This window comes from Esox lucius, chromosome 12 (assembly GCF_011004845.1).
Source record: "Esox lucius isolate fEsoLuc1 chromosome 12, fEsoLuc1.pri, whole genome shotgun sequence".
In the NCBI taxonomy this organism is placed as follows: Eukaryota; Metazoa; Chordata; class Actinopteri; order Esociformes; family Esocidae; genus Esox; species Esox lucius.
Window position 1 is genome coordinate 2,977,815 of NC_047580.1, and position 18,779 is coordinate 2,996,593.

Here is an 18,779-nt window from a genome sequence, read left to right on the forward strand (position 1 = left end):
TTGAGAAATGATTGTGTTGTAATGAAAGTACAGCTCCGGAAAAATTAAGAGACCATAGCAACTTTTTCTTTCCTTTTCTAAAAAGGTGTGTTGTTTAGTTTTTGCAGTAACTTTTGCTCAATTTCATGAATGGCGCAAATACTTCTTGAGTTGACTTTTCATTAAATATTTCAGATTTTACTAGAATGTCCAACTTTTGTCATTTATTATTTTTACTGCTGGCCTTTCCCATGGTGCTTCAAAGATTTTTCAAGCATAATATTCTTTGTTGGTAGAACAAAAGTGGTAAAAGACAGAGAAGAGTTTTTGCTGAAAAAGCAGTAGGTCAGATTGGAACCCATCTACATCAGAGGAAGCCTGTTTAGTAGAGGTTTAGACTGCTGGACCACCCAAGGACACTCACTTGCCATGTTAATGCAATTTAATGCAGTTGTCTATCAGAACATTTGTGACGGATAGAACATTTCAGGAAAACACTGATGAGGCACAGACAAAATGAGCACTGCCTGACCATTGAAATCGGTCATTACTGGCAGATCTGGCTGCTTAGAATGGACAGGTTGTGCTCACTCTGAGAGAGGTTAAGAGAGAACTTGATTTCTTCTACACACACTATAACATCTACAGGAAATGTTTTTCCCCAAAACTCAAAAGACATGCGAAGATTATGAAAGTAAAACAGAAACAGATGAACCAGGACCATTTCATTATTTCATTGTTTCAATTAAATAATTGTTAATCAAGTGTTTTAATTCACTTGATTAACATGCTTATTATAATTAGTAAGGGAGTAATACAACCTTCCTTATTACAGTCTTTCAATGTCAATATTGATTTACTTTTTGTGTCTTTCCACTATCCCAACAGATATTGAGTTGACTAAAAATGACAGAGAAAGTAAGAGAGAAAAACAGAGATAGAAGAGAGAGAAAGGATAAGAAATAGAGCAAATTCACTCTCCTCTTTTACCCTTCCTCTTCTCTTCTCTTCCCACTCTCTTAGTCCATCATAGCCCCTCTTTACCTCAGTGTGTGCTTGTGTGTGTGTGAATGCCTGTAGTTCATAAACACTATGACAGTGGGTGTGAGAAATGGGAGGTTAAATCTATAGTAACATAGTGCTGGTTGCTATGAGAGATGAATCACAGGTGGAGCATTGCCAGCTGAAGATCAATCTTTCTGCCACATGGAGGGAACAGGAGGCATTTCACACAGACCAACAACATTTACCATCTTCAAAGGAACCCCAAAATGTGTTTAAACCCTAAACCTGATCTTAACCTTAAACCCAAAACCCTAACCTCAGTCCTAAATGTAACCCTGTTAAGCTAAGCTTAAAACAACTTTTTTTCTTCATGGTGATTCACATTTTCCTTGATTCATTATGCTGGCTTAAGTTTTTGGTACTCGTGAAACCTGTACATACAGAAAGACACAACATGTGCTTCTTTTACCTTTTTTTTCTGCCCTCTCGTCGCTTTTTCCTCTCTTCCTCTTTATCGCTTCTTCCCCTCTCTCCACTCATCCTATCTCTCCTTGTTCTCTACCATTTAAGACCATCCCTGCTAATCCTCGTTAATTTGAGATATTAAGTACATTTCAACTCTAATTTATACACTGGCTAATTTACACTGTTGTAATCGGTGCACACATGCACACACACATATACACATTCAATTCTAAGACATTTCACCCCAGTTCCTATGATCAGATTGAATTAATGTCTGTATTAGTGGGAATGTATTTAAATGGGTGGTTTAGAAGGAGAATTGAACCTTTTCCTCTTCCTCTGGATGTGATCAGATTCTTATAGATACAATCAACTCAATCAAAATCATTTTAATTAAGCTTTTTACATATCACTAAAGTGCTTATACAGTTAGGTCCAGAAATAATTGGACACTGACACAAGTTTTGTTATTTTGGCACTTACCCAGAATATATTAAAGTTACAGATAAATAATAAATATGGGCTTAAAGTGCAGTCTCTCAGCTTTAATTTGAGGAAGTGTTCAGGAATTACAGATCTTTAATATGTAGCCCCCTATTATTCAAGGGACCAAAAGTAATTGGACAACTGACTCAAAAGTAGTTACATGGATAGGTGTGAGCTATTCCTTCATCAATTAAGCAGGTAAAAGGTCTGGAGTTGATTCCAGGTGTGGCATTTGGAAACTGTTGTGAACCCACAACATGCGGTCGAAGGAGCTCACAATGCAAGTGAAATGGGCTGCAAAAATGGGCTTTAGGCTGCAAAAAATAAATATAAAATCCATCAGAGAGATAGCAGGAACATAAGGAGTGGCCAAATCAACAGTTTTACATTCTGGTGAGCTCAACACAAAAAGGTCTAGACATCCACGGAAGACAACAGTGATGGATGATTGTAGGATCCTTTGCATGGCAAAGAAAAACCCCAGTATTCAGATAGCAGGCATATCATTATCCAAATCTACCATAAAGAGAAGACCTCATGGGATCAAATACAGGGGGTTCACCACAAGGTGCAAACTATTCATAAGCCTCAAGAATAGAAAGGCCAGATTAGACTTTGCCATAAAACATCTAAAAAAGCCAGCCCAGTTCTGGAACAGCATTCTTTGGACAGATGACACTAAGACCAACCTGTACCAGAAGGATGGAAAGAAAAAAGTATGGAGAAGGCTTGGAACAGCCCATTATCCAAAGCATACCACTTCATCTGTAAAACACTGTGGAGGCAGTGTGATGGCATGGGCATGCATGGCTTCCAATGGCATTGGGCCACTAGTGTTTATGGATGATGTGACAGAAGATAGAAGCAGCTGGATGAATTCTGAAGTGTATAGGAATATATTGTCTGCTCAGATTCAGCCAATTTCAGCAAAGATGATTGAACGGCACTTCACTTTACAGATCGACAATGACCCAAAACATACTGCAAAAGCAACCCATGAGTTTAAGGCAAATAAGTATTCGGCTTAAAAATATTTTTAAGGAAAATATTATGCAATTACTGAGTCAATCACCTGATCGAGCATGCAATTGCTGAGAAAAAAACTGTAGGCAGAAAGACCCATGAACAAACAACAACTGAAGAGAGCTGCAGTAGTCCTGGCAAAGCATCACAAAAGGAGGAAACCCAGTATTTGGTGAAGTCCATGCGTTCCATACTTCAAGCAATCATTGCCTGCAAAGGATTCTCGAAGTATTAAAAATCTAAATATTATTTATGATTGTATTAATTTGTCCAATTACATTTGAGCCCCTGAAATAAGGGGACAGTGAATGAAAATGTTTGCAATTCCTAAATGTTTCATACAATATTTTTGTTCAAACCCTTGAATTAAAGCTGAACATCTGCACTTCAATTGCATCTCGGTTGTTTCATTCCAAATCCATTGTGGTGGCATACAGAGCCACATTTATGAATATTGTATTAGTGTCCAAATATTTTCGGACCTACCTGTATGTACACCATGAAGGTACTGGAATGCTACGGTTGAAAAGCATCTTTGTTGACAGTCAGTCTCTTCCGTGTATATTGTGATGGTAATTCCATCGATAGGAACTCTTAATGGAAGTATGTACAGAGACACAATTCTCTTGGCACAATTAACAGTTTATTTTATATTTGCAAATAGAGAGATGCGTCCTAAGCCTATCATAACAGGCCTGTGAGGAATCTCTGAGGAAAATATATGAACAGTCTATATTTAAGGGGTGTGGTAAGTTACTGCCCAGGTGTCCTATGTCAATAATACACATTCCCTTTGTTCTGTCAATGCCTAGGTTTTAACCAAGGGGCAGGCTGTCCTCCCCCACATTAAACCAAGGACCTTGTGGGCAACCTTTTCAACTCTAAAGGAGACACAGCATCTGGACAAAGAACAGATAAACTGATGGTTTAAACTGATAGACAATTAATGGATAACCCAATGATCTTCTGAGACCATCCAATGATGACCATTAACAAATACCAGATCCCCCTCCTACATTCCTTTCCTTATCTAAACATGGGGACTCAGAACCTTTAACTAGTAACCCATTTATACATGTATAGGATTGAGTATACATCAGTTCAAGAATTTTCATAACAATATTGCCAAAATTTTGTCAGTAAAGGGAAGGTTCAGAGTATATATTATTTTACAAGGGATGTAAAGAACACAATAAATTTAATATATAAAATCGGTTAAAATTACAAACTACAATCCAGAATAACCTGAACCTGCAAAAGTGCATTTCTCTGCTAACATGCATTCGTTTTTTTCTATTTGTGGGGACCTAAAATTGTGAAATACATGTTCCCTAACCCCCAGCGTTAAACATAACTCTAATCTTAACCTCAGTTGACTTATCTTTATTGCTAAAACATAACCTAACTCGTAATGCCTAAACGTAAAATTAACCCCAATTCTTACATTCAACACTTAATGTTTTCACGTAATCCAAACCTTTAAATCGCATTTTCCACAGTGGGGACCTGTCAGACACCTTGTGTGAACCTTTGTGACAACTTTGGGTCACACAGACACACGCACAGACAAATGAGCATCTCCAGTGTATTCCTGCCGCCACTGGGGAGCTTGCGGCTGTTACTGGGCAGCAGGGGGCGCTGGCGGCTGCGACTGCTGGGCAGCAGGGGGTGCTGGCGGCTGCGACCGCTGGGCAGCTGCTGGGAAGCAGGGGGCGCTTGTGGCTGCGACCACTGGGCAACAGGGTGTGCTGGGCAGCTGCTGGGCAGCAGGGGGCGCTTGTGGCTCCGACCGCTGGGCAACAGGGTGTGCTGGGCAGCTGCTGGGCAGCAGGGGGCGCTTGTGGCTGCGACCGCTGGGCAGCAGGGGGCGCTGGCAGCTGCGACCGCAGGGCAGCATGGGGAGCTGGCGGCTGTGACCGCTGGGCAGCTGCAAGGCAGCAGGGGGAGCTGGGGGCGCTTGTGGCTGTGACCGCTGGGCGGCAGGGGGCACTGGTGGCTGTGACCGCTGGGCGGCAGGGGGCACAGGTGGCTGCGACCGCTGGGCAGCAGGGGGCGTTGGCGGCTGCGACTGCTGTGCAGCAGGGGGCGTCTCCGGCTTCTCCCATGGCCACTGGTACTGGTCCATGTGGCCACAGTGTTTTTGTTTTATTATTATTTAGTTTTCCTTTTCTTTTTTAAATATTTTTTTGCATTATTCCGACCTGCTGTTTCCTTGCTGGTCGATCATTCTGTAACGGTGGTGGTAGAGAGGAACCAGGCGCAGGCAGAATGTAGTCGATGTTGACTTTTAATATTCAAACAAAAAAAGTACAAAATAAACTTTATGAAAATAAAGGGGCTGAATAGAAACAGCAAACCGAAAGCACTCACCCATTACGTGTGACAGTCAATGAGAACGACAGCGAAAACAATGATCGACAAGTGAGGGAAGCAGAGGAGAAACATTTAAACACATACTAATAGAATGATTGGGACCTGGTGTGAATGATTGAAGACATGTGACACAAAACTAGTCCGGGATGTGTTTGTGGAGTGATGGGAACTGGGGGTGTACGGCACGGTGGCACTGATCCTCACCGTACAGTCACCGACAGTTAGAGTTTACATAGCTAGCCAAAAACGGAATTAGCATTTTACCTCATGGGTTTTGTACAGTGCCTTTGGAAAGGGTTTCTAAACTGTTCCTTTCTACTTCAATACGATTGGGGATATCTCTAAATTACACACTAAAGTTTAGTCAGATATTCAGTCATTCAAATTAATCCAATAACCCTCGATCTTCCAGAATCTGGATGTTTATCTGAACGTAACCCATTATAGAAGGATGTGTTAGCCTATTCTGTTATCAAACATAGCTTTTCGCACATACACTAAATCTGCAGTAGTCTTGATATTTTGCTCCAAAATTGTCAAAATGTTGCAGAAACCCCAGGCATGCGAATGCACGTTTGCAATCATAAACATCCGTACACAAATAAGTTTTACCCGCACAAGCGTACAGTGAGGAGAACAAGTATTTGATACACTGCCGATTTTGCAGGTTTTCCTACTTACAAAGCATGTAGAAGTCTGTAATTTTTATCATAGGTACACTTCAACTGTGAGTTACAGAATCTAAAACAAAAATACCGAAAATCACATTGTATGATTTTTAAATAAATAATTTGCTTTTTATTACATGACATAAGTATTTGATCACCTACCAACCAGTAAGAATTCCGGCTCTCACAGACCTGTTAGTTTTTCTTTAAGCCCTCCTGTTCTCCACCATTACCTGTATTAACTGCACCTGTTTGAACTCGTTATCTGTATAAAAGACACCTGTCCACACACTCAATCCAACAGACTCCAACCTCTCCACAATGACCAAGACCAGAGAGCTGTGTAAGGACATCAGGGATAAAATTGTAGACCTGCACAAGGCAGGGATGGGCTACAGGACAATAGGCAAGCAGCTTGGTGAGAAGGCAACAACTGTTCCAGAAATCCAGAAAATCACATTGTATGTGAACTGACATATTCCGCATTATGTTTTTTTGAGATGTGTCTAATATTTGCCGTAAAAATCCCTCATTCAGATTGGAAACATACAATTTTGGAATCAAAATATTGTGCAAAAAGATTGTTGTCATAAAAATCATTGCGTTCTGGCTCAAATAATGACTATCAGGCAATTATGTAATAATTGCGACAGCCCTAATGCCACCCTTGAATTTCAACTTGCCACCCTTCTGCCACCCCATGTAAAATTTTATAGAAACTCCACTGCCAGAAGGGATATAGAGAAAAGACAGATGGAGGGTGGGGGGGCAGATGGAGAGAGGGAGGGGGGCAGATGAAGGGAGGGCGGGGGCAGATAGGAAGTGGGAGTAGGGGTTCAGAGGGAAAAAGTTGGACCCCTAAGTGATAATACCCAAATTGTTGTAATGTACATGGTTTTTGTATGCTATTTGGTTTTCTCTTATCCCCAATAAAAAAAAAGACATTAGCCAACTCCCAGTCAATTATAATGCAGCAGTACAAATTCTAATGAAGAGATTAACCCTTCCTCTCTTCCACCACCTCACCCCATCTTCTCTCCCATCTAGACTCTGCCATAGTAAACGGGGTGTACTGGTCGGAGGCCTTGAATAAAGTGTTCGTGGACAACTTTGAGAGAGACCCATCGCTCATATGGCAGTACTTTGGCAGTGCTAAGGGCTTCTTCAGGCAGTACCCAGGTGAGTGTGCGTGACAGAGAATGTGTCAGTTTGTATTTGAGTGTGTGCATGTTCGTGTTAAAAGATGACAGTAGGACTGGAATGGAGTAAAGGCAAGGGTGTTAAACACTGAAACCATTCCATTCATTCTGTTGCAACTATTACTATGAGCCTGTGCTCCCCAATTAAGAGGCAACATGCCTCCTGTGGTACACACACACGCAATTACCCAGACACTGACTATTGTATGCACTCGTATGCAAATTGCACTTACTCCTGTTCAACTGGAGAAGAGGAGAGGGAAAATGGGAATAAATAGTGAGAGGTGATGAAGACAATTCAAGCTCTGGCTTTCAATGCAACTCATTTCAATTTAGCTTCATATTATGTGTCTCCGTCTCCACCAGAAACCTGTCAAAGTCGTTTTCACTAGCAGTCGTTTTACATCGCGCTCCAACATGATACTCAGCAGAAGCTGTTATTCCAGGCTTAATGGTGACATTGCGGCAGCAGAAAGGCTATTGGTTAAGGTTTTGGAGCAGTAACTGAAAGCTTGTTAGTTTAAATCCCCAAGCCTGACATTAAGGTGTCATGATTATATGCAAGGCACCTTATCCTACTCGCTGTAGTTAATATTAGCTGCTACATTTTTGAATTGCTTATTTTAAGTATAGTATGTGTGACTAAAACACATTCTTATTTTCAGCAACGGCCTGGGAGCAATATGTGTAAACTGTCTTGCTCCGAGACAGAACAACAGATTCTTCAACTTGGTGTGTCAGGGATTTGATCTAGCAACGTTTCAGTTACTAGTCAGATGCACATCTTGATGTAATCACATCACTACCTGTGAAGACATCTCAGAAAGTTGATCAATCAACAATATAGTGGTCCCCTTCTCAGTGCATGAAATCATAACTGAGGGTGTGTCTTCTTCCCTGTGGTCGCTGTGAACACAGGAATCAAGTGGAGGCCGGATGAACATGGAGTCATTGCTTTCGACTGTCGCAACCGCAAATGGTGAGCACTTCCTTGCCCACCGTCGCTGAAGCACTGAATGTGTTGCCTGTTCTTGCAACATACTTGAAATGCTTCTGCTGTGTGTGTGTGTAGGTACATCCAGGCAGCCACGTCTCCTAAGGACGTGGTGATCTTGGTGGATGTGAGTGGAAGTATGAAGGGCCTGAGGTTGACCATCGCTAGACAGACTGTCTCTTCTATATTGGACACGCTTGGGGATGATGACTTCTTCAACGTCATCGCTGTGAGTCACGCGTGTGTGTTTGTGTCAGGAATCCCCCTCACATAGTTTAGAAGGGGGAGTTCACAAACTCATCATTAAACTTTCTCCCTCTCTCTCTTTCACGCACACACACACATACAAACTATTCTCCTGAGATCAGAGGAAACACTCTAATGAAGCAGCTCTTTTCCTCAGTCACGCTCTCGGCCAATTGGCAGTAGGCTAGAGGAAGATTTGAATTGCAAAACAGGACGTTATGATTGGATCCTGCCCCCGGCTCTGAAACCATTGTTATAACAGCCAAGTCAAATGATATTTCATCAGTGGATTTATATATGTGTGTGTGTGTGTTTGTGTGGTACGCATATGTACGAGCATGAGTATTATCATTGCTGAGTCTGTTAATATTATGCATCAAAATATTCCCCAGACTTAGCCAGACTTCCTTCTGATCTAATCTGGATGCACATTTTTCATTAGTTTAGAGATTTCATTTGATGTTATAATCATATTAGCTGACCGAATTATCCTTTTGTCAGCTGATTGTAGGTTGGAAGACAGAAACATGAAACATAATGGTTAATTTTCTCCTGAAGTTGTTTCTCTGCAGATGGCAGTAGGCATTCTTTATGATTGACTCATAGTACATTTTCCAATGCATAGATACAATGTCATGCAAACATACAAGAACACTCAAAGCTCAGAACGGATCGTGGTGATACATCCCTCCTTGTTGACTTTGAAGTCTAATTTGTAGTCATGCATTAAATCAAAAGTATTATCACAGAGTGGCAGGCGGTGTGTGTGTGTGTGTTCGACTGCGTCCCTGCATGTGTGTATACTGTGTAGTTGTGTCTGTTTCAATGCGTTTGCATTTGTGTGTGCAAGGTGCTTTGCAGAGTAATCAGCATTGCACAGAGCCAGCAGCAGTGTAGTAAATTAATGTAATAAATATTATCAAGGATAGGAGGATTGGGGAACACACTCACACTTATACAAACACACAAAACACACATACGTGCAAACACAAGTGATGTTTTGTCAGGTAGACTGGCTAATGTATGCTTTGTTTTTTTCTCACTCGTCTGTTTTTTGTGAATGTGTTATATCTGTTTAAACAGTCCTATACATAATCAAGACCGATATTCAACAACTAGTTTTTCTTTCCCTATCCCTGTAAAAACATTTCTTTAGTACAATGAAGAGCTGCACTACGTCGAGCCCTGTTTGAATGGAACTCTGGTCCAAGCTGACGTCACCAACAAAAACGTGAGTACATTGCACCAATTTTACCTAAATTCCCCTCCTTTGTACAACAAAATGTCAAAAGCTCACATTAGGATCTAAGGTGTATTGTGGTCTAGTGTGATGCCAGTATATGCTGCAGTTTCTGAATGTGTTCATAATAAAAATAAAATGCAGAATAAAATACCACAACCCTGTTTCCAAAAAAGTTGGGGCGCTATGTAAAATGATAATAAAAACATAATGCAACGATGTGCAAATCATTTATCCTTATATTTAATTGAAAATAGTACAAAGAAAACATAGCAAATGTTTATTGTTTTTGGAAAATATGCCAATTTTGAATTTGACGCCAGCAACACATTTCAGAAAAGTTGGGACAGAGGCATGTTCACCACTGTATTTCATCACCTATTCTTTTAAAAACACTAAGAGAAATTGGGACTGAGGAGACCATTGCTGTTTGTTGAAAGTGAAATGTTTTCCCATTCTTCCTTGATATAGTATTTCAACTGTTAGAGAATCAAGTTGTTGTAATAAGTTGTTAGAGAATACCTTCTGGAGAGCAATGATGGCATGACCCTCACTGACCCGGATCCAGACTTAGACACTGTTCAAAAGATTGTCAGAGAACAAGACATTGCAGATTCTTCTGAAAATGTAGGCATTTAATTTCAAATGCGGAGATGGCCAAAAAGAAAATGCTGGCACGTCTTGTATTAAACAACTGTCCACGGATTATATTTCCAAACAAAGGGCAACCATGGCATCCATGACAGAGACTTTGAAAGATGCACAGATTCTTGGAGTATTGAACACCTTGAGTGTGAACTGTATTGAAAACACACAGCGTTGTAAACAAAGTCAGCAGACCAAACGCAAACAACAAAGTACTTTGTATGTAATAAGACGATACTCTGTTTCCCACGAAACATTCCTACATGTATACGGGTTAGTCTATCGTTTGCTAGCTAGCTACAAATAATTACTTTTCAGAAAGTTGTCAGTTGTTTCCATTGCTAGTTATCTAGCTATCACTACTAACGTTACTGTTAGCTAGCTAGGTAACGACTGGTGTGATTATGCTTAGCTGTTATGATTACATTGGTCGAATTTTAGGAAGAAACCTAGAGAGGACCCAGGCTCAGAGGGGTGACCAGTCCTCTTCTGGCTGTGCCGGGTGAGATATTAAGAGTCCAATTGGAATAATAAATAAATTTATCTGGGCTAAATCCAGAGTCTATTTGAATTTAGACTAGGTCAGAAGTATGACCAGGTGGACAAGGACAGGGACAGCAACGGGCGCCCCAAACCAGGGAATCCGCAGGTGTGGACCAGGACCTCATCTCGTTCTAAAATATAAAACTGGAGGAAACTGAGAAAAGTTAGTAGTACATCCTCATTTAAGGCAGTGAATTAATTAGGCTTTAGCCACGTTTCACATAAACCAATAGCATCTAGTTTATGATCATAGATTAATTAATTTACTGCAACTGCCTTTGGAGCAAGAGATCTTATATTTAGGAGTCCCATTTTGAGATGCGAAGTGATACAATTATTTTTATTTTTGACCGAGGTGGAGGAAGGCTTTATCTTAATAAGGTTGTTTTTGTTAGCACTACCTTGTTTAACTTTTCTCAGCCTGTAACGAGTCACAGAGGCAATAGGTAAAGCTGTACTAACTACTCTGGCTATGCTATTGACAGACTCCACTATGCTAGCAGGCTGGCTAACAGCCTGCAGCCTGACCTGCACCCTATCTCTGGAGAACTTGTAAGAACTATGGAAGATCAACATCTTGGACTCATGCTAAATAAAGATTCTCCCCTGACGTCCGGTTGCATACATTTTGTTAATTGATAAAAAATTTACAGAATATAACACAACACTCATTTAGTTCATGGTTACAACCATAGCTTCTAATCGGTCTACTATGAAGCTTGTCTACATTTGTGAAGAAAATGTTAGACTAAATCGCAAGAACCTGTATGGTACAACAACGCTGAGAAATGGTAATAAAAGTTCCAAGTTCTGAGTTGCAGGTACTGTCAGATTCTCAAAGTTGAGGTTTACCAAAGACTATGAAAAAGGGTACTCAGATGAATATTTTACAATAACAGAATGCATTTCGTGAGAATGCACCTCCTGTAAATACAAAAAAGATTACAAAGGTGATGTGATCATTGGGACCTTTTATGAACAGGAATTACTGAAAATAATTGTGGCTAAGTATAAAAGCTGTTCTGGATGTGAAAGTGCAGAAAGGGAACAAAATGTCTCTTGTGAAATGGCTTGGTTGGCCTGAGAAATTCAACAGTTGGATAGCATCGGAACAAGTCCTTGACCTACAAACTGGATAAAACACTTGGATTTGCTGGACCATGTCATTTACATCGACTGTGATCAGCATGAGTGATGGCGGTTTCTACATAACGCTGCCCAATAACTCGTCGAGACGTCTATCCAAACAATTAGAGTTTGAGCTATACCACAAAACCTGCCAATGTTATTGATTTGAAAGGTAATTCAAATCTATAAAGTGCAGAAAGGTAATTAGGAAGTGTCTTTGATAAAATTATAATACCCACATAAATGGAAGCCTTTTACATGGGGTGAAAACGCATTTGAACTACATGACTCGAAACCTGACAAAACTTGGAAATATGAACTCATCGCTGGTTATTACAGAGGCATAGGAAAACAAATGACAGATAAAACCATGTGGCGTATGGGCAGGGTATGATGAATTTGAAAATAGAATGTGTCTAAAAGGCGAGACCCATTTTAGTAAAAAAAATTGTGCAGAGTTGATATTAGGCTTAAAACCAGGTGAAAGATGGTACGCTCCATGGTACGGCCCATTTCCCACAGATATTCTGGCAGGGTTTAACGGCCTAAACATATACACAGATATAATTGATTATCAAAGAGCCATGTCCCGCTGTTGATAACTGTACATATTGCAGGGAAAAATAACAAAGTTGTCACAATAATGTACGACAAGCCACACTACATACCCCTTAGAGTCAGTTTGATGAGATCTGTATTGAAGTAAAATCTGATCAGAATCAGATGTTTTCGTTCGTAGTGGGAAAGGGGATTGTGAAATTACACTTCAGACCCGCCAAACAATCTTTTAGACTATAAGATGCAGCCTCAGAAACTCTACGATGATCCTCAAAGGTATGTTGAATACTACACTACATAGGCCGGTAACGGTTCACCGGGGTATCATGGTAGCGCTGCAATGTATGGGGCTGGTCTAGGGGGGCTTTTCCGAGGGCTTTTCCGGATGGCAATACCTTTGTTGAAGCACAGGTTCTCAATAGCAAAACTACATTTGAAAAAAGCAGCAAGGAAGATTGTTAGCGAGGTTGTCAGCAATGTTATGGCACGCCAAACAAAACAGCAGGATGGCTCAAGATTGATGGTTATGACTCGAGGTGTTAGAAGGACACCACCTGGTAGGAGTGGTATCCTTTTTATCAAAGAGTAAAAAACGCAAGAATGAGACAAAAACAAGAGCCACGGTTAAAATAAAACATAGCGCTCGGAGGACACTCAAAGGGAACACTGCAAGGTTGATTGAGAATATATTTTAGGAAGATGGCACACCTACACCATGTCTGGTGAATATATGAAAACAGAGTTGGATTTATTCACAGTTCCTTTCACACAGACATCTATTGAGAAAAATTAATACATTGAAATACCAACCCTATCAGCAACATCAGACGCAGCCCCTCTGGAGTTCTTTATTGCAGGAAATGGCGAAGACTCGGTTGACCTAAACAATACTTTTTTGTACCTACGCATAAAAGTCACTAAACCGGACAGAACTAATATAATAACAAATATATCAACTACCTGATAGCCACCCTATTTTCACAAGATGATGTCTCCTTGGGTGATTGTTTAATTAGTCAAAGTAGCAACACATACCCCTACAGAGCCGTTATAGAGAGCATTCTGAATTATGGATGTGATACATTAAAGAACATTTTTAGCTGGTTTGTTTTTCAAAGATGCCGCAGGTCACATGGATGTTACGAACCCTGCAGGAGAGAACGATGGATTCAGGAAAAGGGCTGCCTATTCAGCGGATAGTACAACATTTGAAATGATTGACCCTGTTCATAGTGATATCTTCTTTCATGAGAAACTCATGTTAAATGGTGTGGATATAAAGGTTAGGATGGTACGCTGTAAGGACGAGTTCTGCCTTATGGGGGCAGGGGATGTGCGTTATAGTTTGCATATATTATCTGCTTCACTCTTTGTCAAGAAAGTGACTACCACCAGCTGTGAAACTTGCCAAGTGCTCAATTGAAAGAGTGTGTATGAAGACATTTATTTTACTGGCGGGGGGTGGCGTTTGTAACTACGAAAACTGGCCGTACCTTCAATTGGCCGTACCTTCAGGAAAACACAAAGGACCAAGACTTGGCTATTGACACGTCTGACTTCTTACACGGCTATGTCCTTTATGCATTCAATTGCGCACTGGATGAGGAATGCAGTCAGCACCTATCCCTGATCAAGTCAGGGAATGTTCGACTTGAGATAAGGTTCAGACAACCACTGCCCCACACAATTAATGTGGTTGTTTATTACATTTTTGACTCCATTATCGAAGTGTCAAACCAGAGACAAGTCACGGTTGACTACTATTAGGAAACAATAACCAAACAGCATGGAAAATAATACCACTTAAGAATACCACAATATTACTTATCTACTTCTTTTCAATGCTGTATCTCAAACGGTGGGGGGTATGGTGACCGTGCTAATGTGAAAAACCTCAATACCGCCACCGTGTAGCTGATAAAAATAATTGCAGTAATTTTTTCCATATGGTCCGTGTCAACATATGTACCAAGTAGAATTATTATACCAATATAATAATGAACCAGAAAAAACACAATAGGCTTTCACCAGTGAACTGCTGAAACCCTAATTAAAGCTGCAAGCAGCATTTAGCGGGTTTCAGCATTGAAGCTACTACTAGCCAGATGGCATTTTTTTTCAACTTATATCCATAGTTGCAAGCAATACGACATCTATGGTTTTTCCTTTCCAATAGTGCCCCCATGTGGCCAACATGAAACTTTATTAACACAAACTAAAATCACAACCCTGATCAAGTGTACCAAAAGTAATCTAACTGAGTGACAAAGAACAACTAATTGTGCTATATCTATTATTACGTTTGGCCAAACTGAATTATTATATTATTTTACTGTTATTGCATGTTACATTGCAATAGTTTTCAGGACATTTACCTCAAATGGTATTATAATATAATATTCTGCATCAGATAAATATGGATATTTCAAATGTCTGACATTATCAGAACAGTATAACACCTTAAAGTGAATCTGAATCGTGATTACACACATTGATATCATAATTGGGTATATATTTAATAACAAAAAGAATACATGATAAATATTTAAGCCATATAGTATAAATAATATACATTCTTATTATGTACATTGTGTACTTAAAAGGTATGGGGTGCTGCCCTGTTGGAATGATGTATACAACTGACATCACTAGAATGGTAGCGCTCTAATATCAACCCCGTCAAACAGCAGAAACAATGGAAGACCGAGCCATCATACCGGTCCCTTTTCATCCCTTGGCATATGTTTTTGAACCAATACGTAAATGTGTTCCCCTAGTTGTTTCATATGAAGCAGAACATTTAGTTGTGTCGGAATACATATAGACAACACAGAGTGATGCTCCGGTTGTAACTGCACGGCAATGCCAACAAAGAATGAATCTATCTGCTGAAAAGCGGCAGACTTGTACGACCTGGGTATTGGTGGTTCAGGAGAATTGTCATGCATCCTTGACCACAGTCTCTTCTCCATGCTCTGTGAAGAGAAAGACCTTTTAGATAAGGCCATGCTTTCACTGAAGAATGTGCGTGCAGAAAGTTTGGGGCCCCTTATGGATAGCTGGTGAGTTGCAGCTACTGTTACTTTCACGTTGTGTGCAACATTACAAGCTTATGGTCTAGTTGATAATTGTTCTCTAGGTTAAACATAGCTAACTATGATGTAGGTACCTAGCTAGGTTTGTGTGGTGTTACTATCGTGTCTGTGAATGTGGGAGCAAGCTATGTCAAAACACCAAACAAAACTATTTAGACTAGTGTTTAGAGGATCAGCCGGGTATTACTTCATTAGGCATGAGCGAACAGCTATAACTACAGTATGTGAACTAACCAGCAGCAGTGTGTGTAGTTGTATTTTATTTTACATTTGAGGTGTGTCATTGTGTCCTTGTGCTGGAATTTCGAATTAGTTAACTATGAAGCTGGCTTAATACAGCTACAGGTATTAGAGCCGTGACTGGGCCCCAGTTAATTAGACATTTTTGTAAGTGAATTCATGTTGAGTCTGTAGCTCCACAACTGACCACATGACAAATTAATAAATTACAATGAAGTAAGGGAGCACTTGGGAAGGATCAGAGCGCCTTAACCTGCTTGTGTTGTCCATGCTATCCAGTCCAAGTTTCCCTAAAATAAAACGGCTTTGAATATGCTTTTTATGATGGAAACATTTGACTTATTGGAACAATTTATTACAATATGCTTAATTTAGTAAATGGTATTCTGAAAAATAAGATGGTTCTAATAATTTAATTGAACCTGGCTATAGGCCTTTAGTTAAAATCTGCCAGTGTACTACAATATTCAGCTGTGGATGTTGTAAATACGTCTAAAACCTCTTGCATAGGAGTTCATAGGAAATTGCCATTTATGAGAAACACACAGATCAACTTTTTTTTAAATATGAATTTCACTGCTTTTAACCAAGTTAACATAAACACAACTAAAAACAAAAAGTACTTAATGCAGATTTGCTTTAAAAAATAATAACAATAATAGGTGTTTCAGGAAACCATTTTCACGTTTCTACCCTACCCTTTACTTATGTAAGCGACTGAGATGCTTAGCAATAGATAATCCCTTGTCCAGTTTCTCTCGGTGTTGGCCTAGTGCATCTCTCATTCTTCTCAGTCTGCTCCCTCAGTACTTCCTGGATGGTATTCTCTCTGCACTGGTTAGCTATTCCAGCCATGATCTCCTGCCTGAAGTTGTTTGTCTTCTCTTTCCTGTTCTGGACAACAACATACTGCTTTGCTGCCTTGGAGAACTAGGGCATGATCCTGTGCCACATTGCTATTGTGGTCTACGGCAGCCATACGGAGATGTGCCTGAAAGCTTTCCTGGCAATTGCTTTTTTCTTTTAGTAGTGTATTTTCTATATATTTGGTATATACATTCTAACGCTTCTGTGTGGATGTCTGCAGTGTATCTTTTTACCTGATAGTTGACTACACTTACCTGATGTAGTAAATCTCTCGCTCTCGCTCTCGCTCTCTCTCTCTCGCTCTCTCTCTCAGCATGACAGTTATTACAACCATATTGCCAAAGTTAGAAGTACAGTAAGGAGTCTACACGGTAGCAGCCCCATTAAAGGTCACATCAAGAACAACAATAACCAGCATTGTCAGAAATATTCAGCAATAACAAAATGCTCAGAGTGAACAATAGGTACAAATAAAGAAATAACAGTCATATAAACACTAAGAGCAGAGATGACCGTCATCATCCGAAAAACCTAGCAACAGCTAAAACGTTGAGGTGAACAGTAACAATAAAGTGAGAATACATAAATAATGAATACAATTTAACAGTTCACAGCAGGTCACAGGTTATCCCTTTTTTTGTGGCACTCTCTGAGGAAGCGTCCAGCTAGGGGGGCTGTGTGTCCCTCCCCCAAGAGCACCTGCATCTTTTCCTCATTGGACAGCATGGTGAATGATGGCACTAGTGTTTCAAATTTATTAAAGAAATGGTGTCTGGTTTTTGTGTAGTGTTGGCAGTGTAGTAGAAAGTGCATCTCTGTCTCTACCTCACCTGTCGTACAGTAACCACATGTTCTGGATTCTTATGGTAACCAGGTTTTTTTGTGCCTACCTTTTTCAATGGCTAGGCTGTGGTCACTGAGCCTGTACTTGGTCAGGATCTGTCTCTGCTTTATATCTTTGACAGTAAAAAGATATTCAGCCAATTCATAGTCTCTGTTTAGGGCCCGATAGCAGCTTAGTTTGTTTTGTGCTTTGGTTTGATTGTTCCAATGTTCTAGATAGGCCTTTTTGGTTTGTTTAACAATTTGGTTCACTCTGATTTGTGATTGTGAAGCAGTGCTGATCTGAGATGGAACGATGTTAGGTGTTAGTTGGTTAGTAAGTCTCATGACCAGCTGACTGAAAGGACTCTTTTTGTGATTCAGTTCTTGGGTTTGCAGTGCAAACCCTGCATGCATTGGTGGGTGTTCTTCTTTGTATATTCAAAATAGTTCTGCAGAATTCAGCATGTAGGACCTCTATTGGATGCTTGTCCCATCTAGTGTAGTCATGCTGACTGAGTGGACCCCACACTTCACTTCCATATAGCGCTATTGGTGTGATTATGCTATCAAATATTTTAGTCCAGATTCTAATTGGTATGTCTATTTTGTGAAATTTTCTTCTAATAGCAAAAAAGGCTCTACAGGCCTTCTCCTTTAGCGCGTTCACTGCCAGACCAAATCTTCCAGAGGCACTGATTTTGACCCCCAGGTAATCGTAGGATAGGGTGTGGTCCAGTGTGGTGTTTCCTAGAGTAAAAATATGTTTGCTTTCTTGAGATCTGGGCTTTTTCTGGAAGATCATTATTTTAGATTTTTTAAAGTTTACTATCAGGGCCCAGTTCTGACAGTATTGCTCCAGCAGATCCAGATGTTGCTGTAGACCCTGCTCTGTGGGTGACAGCAACACTAGATCATCTGCATAGAGCAGGAATTTAACTTCTTTGTTGTTTAGGGTGAGGCCAGGGGCTGCAGATTGTTCCAACAATATCGCTAGCTCATTAATGTAGATATTAAAGAGCGTTGGAGATAAGTTGCATCCCTGGCGAACACCTTGCCCTTGAGTGAAGAGGTCTGTTCTTTTGTTGCCAATTTTTACTCCGCACTTATTTTTTACATAAATTGATTTGATTATGTCGTAAACTTTACCCCCTATACCACTTTGGAGAATTTTATAGTATAACCCCTCTTGCCAGATTGAAT

General features: G+C 40.2%; 1 protein-coding gene across 2 annotated transcripts in view; it reads left to right on the plus strand.

The window, feature by feature from the left end:
- Positions 1 to 18,779, plus strand: part of cacna2d3a (calcium channel, voltage-dependent, alpha 2/delta subunit 3a) — a 691,437-nt gene that overhangs the window by 288,997 nt on the left and 383,661 nt on the right. For both annotated transcript variants that reach the window (XM_034295715.1, XM_034295716.1), the window contains exons 6-9: positions 7,047 to 7,178; positions 8,117 to 8,177; positions 8,271 to 8,421; positions 9,595 to 9,669. In XM_034295715.1, the coding sequence (XP_034151606.1) occupies positions 7,047 to 7,178; positions 8,117 to 8,177; positions 8,271 to 8,421; positions 9,595 to 9,669 (419 nt within the window). The remainder of the gene's footprint in view (positions 1 to 7,046; positions 7,179 to 8,116; positions 8,178 to 8,270; positions 8,422 to 9,594; positions 9,670 to 18,779) is intronic.